Genomic DNA, 16,662 nt, shown 5'->3' with positions numbered 1-16,662 from the left:
TGATATCTAGCTTCATTAATGTTATCACAATGCTTGATCCCATACAGAAGGGCAGCAAACTCCTGAACACGTTGAATTTTTTCTTCTACGAGTACATCTACTGGGTCCGTCAATGATGCGAATATTTCCTGAAAATCCGTTTGTTTGGAAAATATTTTAAAAGGCTTGAGTTTTCCTTTGTTATAAAATGCAGCTGTATAATCACAGCCCGTAAATGCGTGGAAAGCTGGCAGACCCAAGCATAAAGTAGGACCCAACTTCATTGCAAGCTCAGTACAGTTAATACAATCAAGATCTTTCTTATTGCTTTTCTTTGATGATGAACTCGCCAACCAAATTTGAGTTTGTGGAATTTTCTGGATTGTGGCCAGTAAAATTACCAAGACATCGGTATCATTCACTTTGACCAATATTTACATCTAAAATCTAGGCAACCATGGATGCAATCAACTTTTTGATAAGGCAACCTAATACGGTTGAATTGTGAATTAAATAAGCTTTCATTTGATATAATAATTTGATTAAATAACTGATGAGAGTATATTAATAACGTTTACTCACCTGTTTATACCTGGCAACTCCACAGCTGCGTAGAGGGGAAAGTAGGCAACCTTTATTTTTCCAATTCCTTCGGGTATATTCTCTCAACTAATGCACAATTTTTATAAACAACCAATCGAGGAAGTTGATCGAATAAATTTAATTAAAAATTTAATTATTTAACATTATCCCAAGGCGATTTAGCTCGCCAACCTATTTGCGATGTATCAATGTATATGTTATCTAGCATATATTTTTTATCATTCATAAATAACAAATGAGGGAATAAATTTCTTATAACGGATCTTAGACTACATCGAGAAATACTCTCTCACAGTGTCTTGCTTATCGCACGCCACGTCGTCGAAGACGAAGATCGAGTTTGGACACGCGTCGCTCGGTGGAATGACGTCACTGTTATTGGAGAACGTGTAGTAGCCGATTTCGTCGATCGATGTCAATAAATTCTCCAGATATCGGTATTTCGGTTGTTGCAGCTAGAGTCCTATATTAGTAGAGACCCTGACGAAAATGAGAAGTTTCATAAACGTTTTTTTGATGTTTACGTGAGCGTTTGCGGAAGTTCGTTGAGAGTTTAGAAACGGTCAGTAGAGAGTTCGTAGAGCGGAAATTGCAACGCTGCAGCGTTTGAAAGGCGTTTATATATAGCGTTTTTGAGAGTTTGCACAGCGTTTACATGACGTATGACGTTTGCTGAGAGTTCTTTAAAACATTTAGAGATCCTCTGTTAAGCGTTTAGGCTGCGTTCGGAAACGTCACCCGGGTACACACGGGTATACTCCCTTCTCCTAACTCGCTGAGATAGAAAGAGAAGGGAGTATACTCAGTATACTCGTGTGCACTCGGGTGACGTTTTCGAACGCAGCCCTGATAAGTCGAAAGCGTTTGCTTTCATCATTGAAAACTGCGTGCAGCCTCTATTGAGCTTAACGGGCGTTTACTCTTGTCGTTAGAAGAAACGGCGTAAAGAGCGTTAAATGTTAAAATCTGCTTTTCGCCTCGCAGGGGGTCTGCTTATATACGCGGCTGGATGTATTTTAAATGCGAGAAAGATACGCCGCCTAGCGGCATTGTTAGAAGAACGTTTGCTGAACGGAGGGAAAACGCTTGTGTTACGGAGTCGGGAAAAGCGTTTCTTGGGCGTCTCCAAGCCGTTTGCGTTAACGCCTTACAAATCGTTCACTGCGCCTCTACAATTCGCAATCGGAAGAGCGTTTGCTGAACGGATTGAAAACGCTTGATTTACGGCGTTGGGAAAAGCGTTTGAAAAATCTGACAGCAAACTCTCTGCACGCAGCGTTTACTGAGCGTTCTCTGAAAAGCGTTGCCTCAGCATTTCAGAACTTTCATGAAACGTTATATACAGCGTTTTATAAGCGTTCTGAAAGCGTTCAAAATCCAACGGCGTTGTGTAAGCGTTCTTATAAAGTTTGAAAACGTATAAACTCTCAAAAAACCCTCATTGAACGGTTGTCAACGCTTTATAAAGCTTCTTAATTTTCGCCAGGGGAGACGCAAACTTTACCCCCACTCTGCTGCCGTCGCCATCTTGTGCTCGTATACCCGTACGATATTAAGGCCATCGCACACAAAATGCATAGCTTAGCATAAGCGTAGCATAAGACCGCTGGACCAATACTAATATAGGACTCTACTTTTAGCCAGCGCAATCAGTGCTGTTTACTAAAGTAAGTATTTATTCTTCATTGCAGTTCAATACCTGTATCGACATTACATCAATTTTTGTAAGAAATGAAATGTAAGAATAAATGAAATAATGAAATGCATCGAACGTGCCATTTTCGAATATTGAGAGACTTGTTGCTCGTTCGAGGTTAGGCTCCTACCAAGTTTTACGTTTTTCAATAATTTTCTTTTGTGCAGGGAGAAAGAGCAAGTTGTTTCACTGTCATATCAGCGAACCTGCTGGTCCATTTCTGAATATGTGTGAAGTAAATTCAGTTTTTTTATCTCAAATAAATTACAAATATCCGTCGACCCTAGTACTGTTACTTAACCTTGATCTTTCTGCAGAGCTCCAATTTAAATCTCATCTCTGCTCCAACGTCTAAGACGGATGAAATACAGTATCTCAAATTCCAGACCAGAATAGTGGAAGAAAAATTAAAAAATCTTCAAGAGGAGTATAACAGTGACTTTGCTACTTTAAAAAAAATGGTTTGTGAGATACACCTAATGAAGCAGGAGCTATACGTTGACAAGCGCTTGCTAAAGGTTTTGAGCTATAAAGGAGTTTGTAAAGAGTCTTAGTGTTTTGGGCTTGTTCTGTCTATAACGTAATTATAAACGGACTAATTGTATATTTATAATTTATAATGTAATAATACAGTGCCTCGCATTAATATTCGGACATTATAATGCTTGAAAAAAATTAATCCGTATATTTATTTAAGAAATGTTGTTTTTTTAGTAAGTTGAAGCACAAAATGATACCCTACAAAATATTGAACTATTGAAGTTATAGTAATTTAATTCATATGTAAATGTAATTGATACAAAAATATATTTTTTATTAAATGTCCGAATATTAATGCAAATCACTATATATATAAAATTGTATAATTGTTCTAATTTTGAAATAAATTATTATTTTCACAATATATTCTTTATTTTATGTAAATTTACATTAGTGGTTTATTAGTCTTAAAATATGTAAAAATAAAAATAAAATAAAAATAATATAAAGTATTTATTAGTCGGCCTGACTGGCAATAATTGAATAGTTATAACGACGTTTCGACCTCTATTTTGGGTCCTTATCAAGTTATGCTGGAACATTATCGTCACGTAAATTGCCGGTAATACATTTAAAGTGGATACAATGCCAATTACAAATTCAACTTACATGGATCAATGTGCGTCAAAAGTTATAAAATAAAAATACCCTGCCAGAGAGCATAACACAAATAATATAGTACTCATACTCTGGCATATGACCATTGGTTATATATGATGATGGACATATTATATATATTTTATATAGAGATAAAATTTATGACTGACTGTTTATTTCATGATCTCACAATACATACATATTATATATAATATATTTTATATACATATATTTTATATACATATTATATATAATATATTTTAAAAGCGCTCTTCCCATTAATAACCTGCTTACTTTGCGTCAGCCAGAAAACATTCTTTCTACAAAATTGGCATTACTTTTTAGCTATGTGTCTATCCCATTTGAAAAATCGCGATCCAAAGATGTGTCGAGTATAATAGACTGTTTATATAGTTACCAAAGCTTATTATGTAGCATCCAAATAATAAAATATTGGTTAACATCAAAAGATCATATTTTTTTATGAATTATTGTATATTCAACACTTAGCGATAAAAAACACAATTATTTGATTTTTGTTTACAGTCATTTATTATCTGTATTTTATAAAAAATATTTTTTATAAAATACAGATAAATGACTAAACAAAAATCAAATAATTATGTTTTTTAAATACTTTTAATTAAAAACGAAAAACAGAACTTGAATCGCCAGTGAACCATTAACAATTAGCAAAGGTATTATGATCGACCCAACTGGCAAATTTTATTAATCAAAAAACGCTACGTTTCGACCGCAGATTTCGGTCCTTTTCAAGCGTATAAAAACCACTCACAAATATTAATTAATAATTAATTAATTAATAATCAATAAAATTTGCCAGTTGCATCGATCATAATATGTTTGCTAACTTTTAATTAAAATTTACAATTAAAAAAGATGTCCAAAATAGGTCCAAAAGCAATCCATTATAGGTCCAAAATTGGGTACGTTTTGGACATTTTGCGGACGTACAAAGTTGTGACAAATGGACGTCCATGGGACGTACATATTTGGACATTCTGCGGACGTACAAAGTTGTGCCAAATGGCCGTCCATGGGACGTACATAGAACGTCCGACGGACCTTATTTGGACTTTGTTTGGACGTCCGAATGTTCAAAAGCGGATGTCCACTGAACATACATTGGACGTCCTTGTGCTATCTGGGAAGATACTCGCCGAGAGAGCGCTAGGACGCGTCATCGCGAGAGATTCGGCTCTCGGAGAGAGGGCTGCCGCTACAGCCGTCTGGGCGGCCATGAAGGCTAAGACGAAACTCGGAATGGGTTTGAAAACACGGAAAATACGAACGAGGAAAAGGTCGACGAAGAAACGGATACTTCCGACAGCGAAACGAGGTGGCGTATTGCCGATTCTACCGTTGTTGGGAGTTCTCGGTTCTCTGGCCGGCGGAGCGGCCGGAATTACAACGGCGGTGAACGCTAGCAAAGCCGCGCGACGTCAGCTGGAAGAGACGCAACGTCACAATCGCGCCATGGAAGGTCGCGGACTTTATCTCGCTCCGTACAAATATGGACAAGGATTGTATCTCGGCCCGCACAAACGCGGGCGAGGAGTAGCGTTGAAGATTAAAAAAAAAAACATCAAAGAAGTCGTTAAATATGCCCACGGGTATTACGTGGCATATTACGTGACCCTAACGTACAATTGAGTCGACTGGCAAGGCGAATGCGCGTACCGTTCTTCAGAGGTGTTTTCATGCGTGATTCGTTACCGATCGTCGATGGCGTACGTCGAAACGAGAGCGGTATCGTGAATTTGGACGATGCAGCGGGCCCCGGTACTCATTGGGTAGCGTACGCCAAGAGGGGAGATCGACAGTTTCGGCAATTTTCGACCACCGAAAGAACTGGTGCGATATTTCGGACAGAGCGTGACGAAGATTGAGTACAATCGTCTTATCAGCGATACGATCAGAGCATCTGTGGACAATTGTGCTTGCAATTTCTCCGGACGATCGACGACGATCGGCGCTACTTTAAAACTTGACGACGCACCGTGTGGAGACTCAGTGTTCGTCGAACAGCTTCCGCCGACATGTCTATAACGTTCACGCTGACCGGGAAGAGCAGCATCCTCGCGGAGCACTATTTTTCCGCCGTGGATCTGAGCGACGGTGACTACGAGCTCGGTCTAACGTGTTTTGAGACTTATCACACGATTTCGAACGTGAATTCTTCGAATAATAAATTTTATTTCGACGAGGATGACACGGAAATTACGATTCCCGAGGGATCGTACGAGATACGGGCCATACACGAGTTTTTGAAACGTGAAATTTCACGGAAACGTCCGCGACGCGTGGTTCGTTCCAACGACGATCGTACGTCGGTCGCGGATATCGCGCGAGAGGAGACCGTTTGCGCGAACGGCTACGAAGACGAGGCAGCGGAATACCCGATAGTGCTCCGCGCAAATTACAATACGATGAAGAGCAAGATCAAGTGCGCTTTCAGAGTAAACTTTAACAAACCGAACAACGTCGGATCGCTACTGGGATTCTCGTCAACGCGTATATTGCAGCCGGGACAGTGGTACGAATCGGACGCACCGATTAATATTATCAACGTAAACATTATCCGCGTGGAGTGTAACGTGACCGCGGGTGCGTACAGCAACGGCAAACGCGTTCATACGATACACGAGTTTTCACCGAGCGTACCACCGGGATATAAGATATCGGAAACGCCGGCGCAGATCATTTACCGGCCGATCATCGCGCGGAGCGTTACAAATCTAACGATACGCGTCGCTGATCAAGACGGACGATTGCTCGATTTTCGCGGAGAAGAGATCACCGTCAGATTGCACGTACGACGGCGAGAGCGATAACGCACCAGTGTATACGTGAGCGTGAGTGTACGCGCGACATATGAGATGCTAGTGTTGAACGACTCGGAGCACGCGACAGATAACAGTAATATCTTTACGGCTGCACCGATCGACGATATCGTCAAGTCGACATTCGATGGCGTTAAACAAGAGACGAGAAAGAAGCTCAACGCGTCGAACGTTAAGTTTTTACAATCTCTGGGATTCGCAGTGCGAAACATCTGAACGATGACTGAAATTCTCAACATCGGAGGCGAGCCGATCTTCGACGATCGCATCGTCAAGATCGAGACTCACACGTACAACCCGTACGCCAACACAACGTTCGAGCATAGCGACGAGATACGAATACCCATACAACAGCAGGATCTGTATACGTTGCCGTGCGAAAGTTTTCTCTACGTCGAAGGAACATTGACGGCGACCAGAGCAGCCGATAACGTGGTACTGGGGACTAATTGCGTCGCGTTCATGTTCGATGAGATTCGATACGAGCTCGACGGTGTGGAGATTGATCGCTGTAGAAACGTAGGAATAACCAGCACTCTCAAGAACTACGTTACGGTATCGTCCGACAGAAGCGTGATCCTGAGAAACGCTGGCTGGGATCCACAGAATAACGAGAACGAATATTTCAATTTCTGCGTACCGCTCAACTTGTTACTGGGATTTTGCGAGGATTACAAACGCGTGGTGATCAACGCTCGTCACGAATTGATCTTGATACGATCGCGCAACGACAACAATTCCCTGGTGGGAAGTCTCGCGTTGGAGCCCACCATCAAAATACTCAAGATACAATGGCGAATGCCTCACGTGGTATTGAACGAGATCAACAAGCTGTCGATGCTACGCGCCTTGGAAGACGGACGATATCTAAGTATGGGTTTCCGTTCGTGGGATCTGTACGAGTATCCCCTGTTGCAGAACACGACCAAGCACTCGTGGGCCATTAAAACCGCGACTCAGCTCGAGAAACCGCGATACGTCGTCTTCGCTCTGCAGACGGGTCGGAAGAACGTCATGTCCGCCGACACAAGCCGATTCGACGACTGCTACTTGACCAACGTAAAACTCTACCTAAACTCGGAAGTTTATCCGTACGACGAATTTGGACTTTGATAAACACAGATGGGCGATTCTGTACGATATGTACGCGCGTTTTTACAAGGGCTACTACGGATACGAATATCTCGAGCCGAGTCTGACCGTCGTGAGACAGGTTAGTTTTACCCTACTGATGACCAGTCATTGCGATAGTAATCCTGCTCAGTACGAGAGGAACCGCAGGTTCGGACATTTGGTTCACGCACTCGGTCGAGCGGCCGGTGGTGCGAAGCATCACCATCCGTGGGATTATGCCTGAACGCCTCTAAGGCCGTATCCTCTCTAGTCAAAGGTGGCAATGATATCTCTAGGAGTCTCGTGAGTCGAAAGGCTCAAAACAATGTGACACACTACTAGGCGGCCGGTCCTCGCGGTCCGGTCGTCGCACGAGCCCGGTTTCCCCCCACCACATTATTACTTTTGAAATGTCGGTGTTGCCGCGTATACTCGATTAATTTTATATAATCAGTCTTGTCGCGATCGCTTGTACTGACGGTCAACTTCTCAGAGCCGAGAGGAAAAATGTTCTCCTTTGAAGGATGCAGCAGCAACAGTAACAGCAACAATGATGGAAAATGCGTGAATGCCGTGAATTATTACGTGCCGATTCACGACGTTGAAACTCAGTCGTGTGAGAACAGATGTAATAGGTAAGTTTCTTTTAAGAAAAAAAACATATAGAGCCCCCCCCCCAGTTTTTATATCTTTGCAAATTGTAATACTTACGAAAAAAAACTAATTTCATTTCTTTTATACAGCATTCCGTTGGAGCGTCGCGCGGTTCGTATACTCGGCAGACGATACGCGTTGACAGCTACGGGATACAAATTCCTCGAAATTGGCATCAACGTGGGCCCACCGAGTTACGTGGAGATCGCCGTTGGAGATCATCGAGGAAAGGAACTGCTGTTATCTCTCGAAACGTGGAAGGCACTCTACGAGCAACGACGAAACATTCAGAATTTCTTTCGCAATGACTACAAAGATATCCAGTTTTATAAACGTTGGACCGCTAACGGTGAGAGTTTGTACGTCGGTTAATAACGTCAAACTCATACGTCTCGAATCTGTAAACGTACGCTTGATGATGACCGAATCGACGTTGCATCGTATGTTCGATCTCGATCGGTGCATCGATGCAAGATTCGATCGATTGATCAGAATACTTGCGGCAGTCGATGCAAAGTTTGCGCAGTTTTCCGATATCGCGTCCACTGTGACGGATCCCAAGGAAGCGTTGAATGTAATATATGCTAGCGATGCGTTCAATACAAATCAGCTCATCGATTGTGAGCTCGCAGCTTTAGTTTTTTAATACGTAAGATATATTGTGTAAAAGAAGAGTTAAATAAACAGGCTTTTTTACAACGAAATGAACGATGTAATTTCTTTGCGTACATGTCCATCCCTACCTAAATTTTACCATCGCTTCGATGCGGTCGATCATCGTCGATGACGTCATTTTTTCCTTTGTCTCGCGTACTGCGTCGTAAAAAATAGCGCGAAATTGTTTAGTCTACGCGATAACACCCCCCTTTTCCTAGAAAAATGTTGTTTACGACGAACATGTTCCGACAGGTTCGACGCGTTATCCGGTCGATCATCGTCCCGATGCCGTCATTTCTTCCTTTGTCTCGCGTACTGCGTAGATTGTTTTACGTACTGCGTAGATAGATTGTTTAGTCTACGCGATAACCACCCCCCTTTTCCTAGAAAAAATTTGTTTACGACGAACATGTCTCGACAGGTAGAAAAAATTTGTTTACGACGAACATGTCCCGACAGGTTCGACGCGTCATCGACAAAACACGCTCCTTCGCAGTGCGCTATCGAGTTAGTCTTACCCATTGTGCGCCGCCTAGCGGCGTCGTTGCGAACGTACCCCGCGGCGCGACGCGGACCCCCCCCCACGCGGCGCGACGCGCACCATTACACGAACCTCCACGCGGACCCCGCGGACCCCCACGCGGACCCCGCGGCGCGACGCGCACCCCCCACGCGGACCCGCGGCGCGACCGCGACCGCGAACGCGGACCCCGCGGCGCGACCGCGACCGCAAACGCGGACCCCGCGGCGCGGGTGAGTCATCCCGGTGAGTCATCTCGGTGAGTCATCCCGGTGAGTCATACCGGACATGAGTCATCCCCCCTTCCCCGCGTAATCCGATATCCTTGTGTAATCCGATATCCTTGAAATCCGATATCCTTGTGTAATCCGATATTCTTGAAATCCGATACCCCGCCCCCTCCCCCTCCCCCTCACCCCCGCGTTATCTCCTTGTAACCCGATATCCTTGTGTAACCCGGTACCCCGCCCCTCCCCCCTCCCCCTCCCCCCTCCCCCTCCCCCCTCCCCCCTCCCCCTCACCCCCGCGTTATCTCCTTGTAATCTGATATTCTTGTGTAACCCGATACCCCGCCCCCTTCCCCTCCCCCTCACCCCCCGCGAAATCCGATACCCCCTCCCTCATCCCCCCTCGGAGCTCCCTAGTTAGAATCGGCCTATACTAACTACTGCTTTACCTACGTACACAGCATTAAGAATGCAACATTATGCAATTTTTCTACAGGGATACACTTTCGAGATCAAATACAAGAATTCTAAGCTTAATGGTAACGCCGACTGTCTATCACGCTTGCCTATCGTTTGCGAATCTGCGGTAAAGTACGATATAGTGGATATCTACGAGTTGGAAATATTACAGAATATGCCAATCTTGGTAGACAGGTTAGCACGCGCTACTAACGAAGATATACAATTACGAGAGATATTAAATGCGTTACGAAATAAACAAAATATTCCTGCAAAATTACGTTTCAATATTAATCAGGCTGCGTTCAGTATACAACAGGACAAACTTTTATGTAATAGAAAAATTGTTATACCGAGTTCAATGCGTGAACAATTACTGCGAGAGCTTCACAAGAGTCATTTTGGTATTGTCAAAATGAAGGCACTGGCGAGAAATTTATACTGGTGGTCTGGTCTCGATCGCGCTATTGAAGAAATAGCGAGAACTTGTAGTATTTGTAATACATACCGAAGCGATCCACCTAAAGTGGAGGTACACGAGTGGGAACCTGCAAAAGCATCTTTCGAGAGAGTACATGTTGATTACGCGGGACCTTTTATGAATACGTACCTGTTCGTATTCGTAGATGCTTTTTCAAAATGGCCTTTCGTGTATCCAGTCAAGGATATGACCGCGAGTACGACTATTCGAGTATGCAAGGAAATTTTTACAGATTTCGGTTTGCCAGAAACAATGGTGATGGATAACGGACGTAACTTTAGATCGTCCAAATTCCTAAGATTCCTGACGACTTGTGGAATAAAACCTAAATTTACAGCACCTTATCATCCGTCTACCAACGGACAGGCTGAACGTTTTGTACAAACTGTAAAAAGTTCCTTACGAAAGATACTTACCGATCCGAGAAATAGAGGACTAAGTTTAGACGATGCATTACGTACTTTTCTCGTGAAATATAGAATAACCCCTCATTGCGTTACAGGGGTGGCTCCGGCTGAACGGATGTTCAAACATCAAATGCGTTCACGTTTTACAGTTAACTTGTCAACGGAACCAAAAATTGTTACAAGCGTTAATGTAGATAAGAAGTTTCGAGAATTTTCGGTGGGAGAAACGGTGCAATGCCGCAATTACAGAGATCCACTTAAGTGGAAACGCGGCGAAATTATCTATCGTACAGGGAAGTTACACTACCGAGTTAGACTTGATGACGGCCGAATTTGGGAACGGCATGTGGATCAACTTCTCCGTTCGGGGGAGTACAAGGATTACTCGGGAGAACCGAGAACAGAGATGGACGTGAATCCACCCGATGTGATGGAGGAGCGTGAGAACGCCTAATGCCACAAAATGTTGGCGATGCGGAAGCACACGGTTGCCGGCCGAACCGGCGGAAGATCCACCACCTCAAATAGAGGAAACAGTAGCTCCAGAGCCTGTGCAAAGAAGGGTACTTCCGGAGCGAGATAGGAGGCCGCCAGCGTGGTTGGCAGATTACCGTTAGTGCGAAGACGTTCTAGCGTATAACTCCTTTCCACGGAGGGAAGAGTGTTGTGTGATTACATATGGTTCAAATAACCGCGCGTATTAGAGTTGCGGCGCCACTGCGTGCGCGACCAATGAGTAGCGTAGAACGGCGATCGTCGGTTGTGGACTCGCCGATTACCGCGCGGGGATTTCCGGGACACACACGAACGGAAACGACACGTGCATGGTCGTGCTCTCCGATATTGTACGCGCCAGCGAATAAAGTAAAGTGTTAAAAAGCATTCACTCGATCTTATTTACCAGCACCTACACAACAATATCTTTAAACGTTTTCCAGATTTTTGAAATTTTTATATTTTTTTCACAACTTTGACACTCTATTTTGAAAACAAAGCAGTTTAGAGCATATGTTTATAAGCTCTTTTCTTCTTAAAATAAGCCGCGGAATATCTCCTTCAATTTTTTGTACTTACTTAGGAAACACCCTGTATACATAGATATCTTTACATACGAAAGTCTTGATGCGATTTGAAGAATTAATTTTTATCTTAGCATATTTGTAAATATGTGTAAAATATACAGGGTGTCCCAAAATTTGACCGACAAACTTCAAACTATAAAGAACACTATAACAAGCATTTTTGTTAATAAACCCGCAAATATTCCTAAATGACCCATTTTGACACTAGAGTAAATCAAAGATTGTTTATGTCTAGCTAGTTGAAGTACAACATTATTTTCAGGGTTCGTGAATTCATAAACCGACGTTGCAATCTCTGTATGGAAGTAAACAGTCACTACTTCGAATAACTACTGTAAATACTTCAGTTCAAAAATCACTCTAGAGCCAAAATGGTTCATTTGCAGACATAAGTTTATTGACAATAAATGCTTGTTTTGTTGTATGATGTCCTTTATAACTACGAAGTTTGTCGGTCCAATTTTGGGACAATGTGATTAGAATATTCAATATTAGAGAGATACTTACTGATATCTGGAAACTTGATTTCTATCGAACAAAGCTACTTCATCGTACCAGGATTGGACAAAGCTTTCTACAGTGAATCTGTTTTCTCTCGAAGAGTATCCTATAGCTGCGTTCTGACCAACTGCAAATCTACCTGTAATAACACGTGTTACTTGCTAATAAATGAATTAAAAAATACATATATTTAATTTACAATCGTATATAAATATGTAAGTCGGTACTTACCCACATCTCTGCATTGGTCATGACCAAAATTGCATTGAATGACCCATCTTTGCGCAATCTCTTCTAATTCGTTATCCCAGGTCTAAGAAAATGTGTGTGCGTATATTGTATACATATAATACTGTATGTGTGTGTGCCTGTACGTGCGTTTGTGTATACGTGTGTGAATGCGTGCGTGTGCGTGTGTGTGCTTGTATGTGATGTAAATGTATATGGAATATGTACATATGTATGTACATAATTTTACATATCGTTATATTATATAAATTTTAATTTGAAATAAATATTCAATTTAAATATGTCTTCCCTCGTATTATACAGCATATAAAATTATATTATTCAGTATTCTATTTTCAGAATTTTCTCGTTTATTATAATCACAAACCATCGGAAGGAACTCTAAGTACAATGTTTTTATGCACTTGCTTTAGGTATTGTATATACCCATACAGCATGGAATATGCAAGAAACGTGCTATAAACAATCTATAAATATTTTAATATTCCACGGGTTATTCAGAATATTCTGTAGAACTTTTATAAATATTCCATGAAATTTTGTCTATTTGGAATATGCATAGAATATTCTACAAATATTGTAATAAATGTAGTACATTTAAAAAATGCATAGAATGTTCTATAAATATTTTGACAAATATAGAATATTTGGAATACAGAACATTTTGTTAATATTCTTAAACATTTATAGCATGTGCTATAAATATTCTGAGAAACTTTTCTAGAATTGCTATGAATACTTCGATAATAATCTGTAAACATTGCGATGTACATGAAATATTCAGAATATTAATAGAATATTTTTTACATATTAGTAGAATATTTTTAAAATAATCTATAAACATTTTAGGAAAAATATTGAAAACATTTTAATTATTCTAGGAATATTTAAAGAATATTTTGGAATATTATATAAATATTCTGGAAAACATTAATAAAAACTTTTTAGAAATTTTTCTCCAATATTTATAGAATATTTCGTGATTTTCTTGAAGTATCTACAATATGTTATGCATATTTCAAGAATATTTTATGAATATTCTGCAAACGTTTTGCGCATATTCAACCCTAGAACCTCCATAACAATCGAGATAATAAGTGCCCATCTACAATAGGTGTTTTAAGCCCTAAGCCTCAAGAAATTGTTCAATCACAATTGAATTTGAGGAGAATAATTGACTCTGATTGGTCAATTTCTTAGGGCTTGGGGCTTAAAACACCTATTGTAGATGGGCACTAAGAAAACAAATATGATAAGTATCTGTCAACCGTAGAAATCAACATTAATAAAAATTTTTAGGAATAAATATAATTATTTCAATGGAGTATCTGCACAAGCAGGCATGTATCTATATAGACAAACACAATGTTACCATATTCAACTGCTTTGCGGAATTAAAATCAATTGAATTAATGTTCGTTAATATTAATTGTCACTACACCGATTTTTAGTTTATTTAAAAAAATAATATATAAGAAACAATTGAATCTTTAAGCCAAAGCTACCGCGGTTAAGGGGATCCTGGGAGTGACGGCCGGAAAGGCTTTCCGCGCCTTTCCGACGGCTTTCCGGGCGCGCTTTCCGACGGGAAAGCGCGCCCTCATCTAAGTGGAATTAAAAATATCGATTATTTTGATCATTCTGTCCTTATCCAACGAGATCCTACGAGATATCTGTCCTTGTCAGATTGCAACGCCATGTACACTGCGTGTGTGTACATGCATAAAATCTGCGATCAGTGAAAATCTTTCTTATTAGGCTTTTAATCTTACATTAGTTTCAATGATTCAACGTTGTTGATCCAGTCCGATTAGTGGGGTACTTTCGATTTGTACACGTAAGCTATATAATTCGTATATTAAACGAAAGTTTCCATGAAGTGACAGCTCTAGGTACAAAAGGTTAGGTAAACCAAGTAGTATCAAATATAATTTTTTCAATTTTTTCAAGTTTTTAGTCTTCAATTTACCACTCCACCCATTATTTCTGTATGTACTTTAAACGTGTGGGATTTCTGGATTTCCGGAAAAGGGGTTTCAAATCTGTAAAGCCAATTCGAAGAAAATCATACCTATAAATATCGGTCATGCCGTCGCTCCAAGGATCCCCTTAATTTTACTTCTCTCTAAAGAATATAAATAAAAATTAATTGCTCGAAGTAAATTAGAATGTATGTATTTATTCAATGTCTTTCCGATTATTATATTATTTTTTAATTTACTGTAATAATATATTATATGTATTATGTTACCAAATCTGGCATTCTAACCGCTGGAGGTTGCGGACCTGGGTTTCCTCTCTTTTCCTGACCCGACGCAACTTTTCGTCTCAGTTCATTGTGTTTATTTACTATAGCCTTCCTTTCAGCATCACTAAGGCCAACACTAGATACCTGTCCGCATGCTCCCGCTGGTCTTGATGACTATTGACATGATTTTGTGAAATTAAATTAGTTATATGAGTACATTCCTAATATATAGGTAAAATTCTCTTATTAAGAAATCTTAACGAGACTTCCGGGACTGAATAAGTAGAGAGAAGCACGCCTGTCAAACGTACGCGTCAGTGTTTTTTCGAACTTATCTGCCGTTCATTCGCCGTGGGGCGACTTTGTTTCTGTGACTCAAAGAAAGGAGAGAAGGAGAATAGGACGATAGAAAAAGGTAGAATTACAGGGGGCAGACCCACGAGGGCGGTGGAGCTGTCAAGAATAAGAGATAGGACAGGAAGCCAAGAATCAATTATAGAATACGTAAAGAAAAGAGGAAGGAGGAAGAAAAAGAAATAGCAGAAAAAGCCGAAAAAGAAATACTGGAAAATTTTAGTAAAGAAAAAAGAGTAATATAAGATCGTCGCCAAACAAGATAAGAAGAGAGGAAAAGAAAGAAGAAGGCATGGAGGCGGAAAAAATGCTGAAAGAGATTTTAGCGAAAATGGATGAACAAGAGAGAGAAAAAAAGAAGGATAAAGAAGAGATAATGAAAGAGATACACGACATGAGGGAGGAATATAGAAAGAGAGAAATGCTTTTTGAAGGGCAAAAAGCGAGTTTAGAAAATAGAATAAAACAGCTGGAGGAGAAAATAGAAAAAGTGGAGAACAGTGGAGGTGAAAAGTTAGAGAGCAGTGAACTAATGAAAAAAATGAAGAAGATGGAAAGAAACTCCGAATTAGCTGAAAGGAGAAAAAGGAAAAATAATATAATTATAAAAGGAATGAAAGTAGAAAATGGAGGTGAAAGAAAAGAGAAGATGGAGAAATTCCTTGAAGAAATCACCAAAAAGAAGGTGGAAGTGGACGAAATGCAGGCAATTGGCCGGGGAGAGTACAAAATGACGCTAGTCAGATTCAATAGATGGGGGGATAAAAGAGAAATAATAGCAAAGAGGAAGGAGATAGGAAGAGCAAGAAAGATATTTATGGATGACGATCTGACGGCAACAGAGAGACAGATACAAAAACATCATCTATGGAGTATCCCTTATGAAAAAGTAGTACTAATTTTAATACTGGAAAAAGTATTGGTGAAAGTACTGGAGACATAAGTACTCAAAGTACTACTAAATTCGACCATACTGACTTCGTCAGTACTCCTTCCCAGTACTCATCCAATACTCATTCAGTACTCCCTTCAGTACTTCCTCTAGTACTCCCTCCAGTACTTTCTCCAGTACTCCCCCCAGTACTCCCCCCAGTACTCTCCCCAGTACTCCCTCCAGTACTCCCACCAGTACTCCCTCCAGTACTCTTTTAGTACTTATCGAATACGTGAGATACTAACGTGTGGTACAGGCGCAGTACTTGCGCAGTACTATCCAAGTAGAACAAAAAGTCAAGATGATATCAAAATAACGTCATATTGATAGTTTAGTGTGTTAATTTAGTATTTTATTAATTTAGTATTTCCAAGATACGTTACGAAAAAGTAGTACTAGCAATCAGTACTCAGTACTGAGTGATCGTAGTATTGACAGTATTAGTATGTTAATACTCATGAATATTGCAGAATGGTCAGTACTGTGCCTTTCTTACA

At 40.6% G+C, this 16,662-nt stretch overlaps 1 protein-coding gene and 1 long non-coding RNA gene across 2 annotated transcripts in view; one reads left to right on the top strand and one right to left on the bottom strand.

Annotated features, from left to right (window-relative positions):
• Nucleotides 1–16,662, bottom strand: part of LOC139783092 (venom allergen 3-like) — a 54,219-nt gene that overhangs the window by 18,261 nt on the left and 19,296 nt on the right. The window contains exons 2-4 of the mRNA XM_071722218.1: nt 14,881–15,051; nt 12,612–12,693; nt 12,387–12,519 (exon numbers count right to left, since the gene is read on the bottom strand). Of these exons, the coding sequence (XP_071578319.1) occupies nt 12,387–12,519; nt 12,612–12,693; nt 14,881–15,051 (386 nt within the window). The remainder of the gene's footprint in view (nt 1–12,386; nt 12,520–12,611; nt 12,694–14,880; nt 15,052–16,662) is intronic.
• On the top strand, nt 2,212–2,940 carry LOC139783093 (uncharacterized). The gene is made up of 3 exons (XR_011721114.1): nt 2,212–2,249; nt 2,446–2,513; nt 2,596–2,940. It is a non-coding gene; the product is annotated as an uncharacterized lncRNA (long non-coding RNA).

The sequence above is a fragment of the Temnothorax nylanderi genome, unplaced genomic scaffold (genome assembly GCF_030848795.1).
Source record: "Temnothorax nylanderi isolate EJ_2023f unplaced genomic scaffold, tnyl_v1.0 TNYL_tig0468_pilon, whole genome shotgun sequence".
NCBI classification, from domain to species: domain Eukaryota; kingdom Metazoa; phylum Arthropoda; class Insecta; order Hymenoptera; family Formicidae; genus Temnothorax; species Temnothorax nylanderi.
This window is presented reverse-complemented; position numbering and strand designations above follow the sequence as displayed.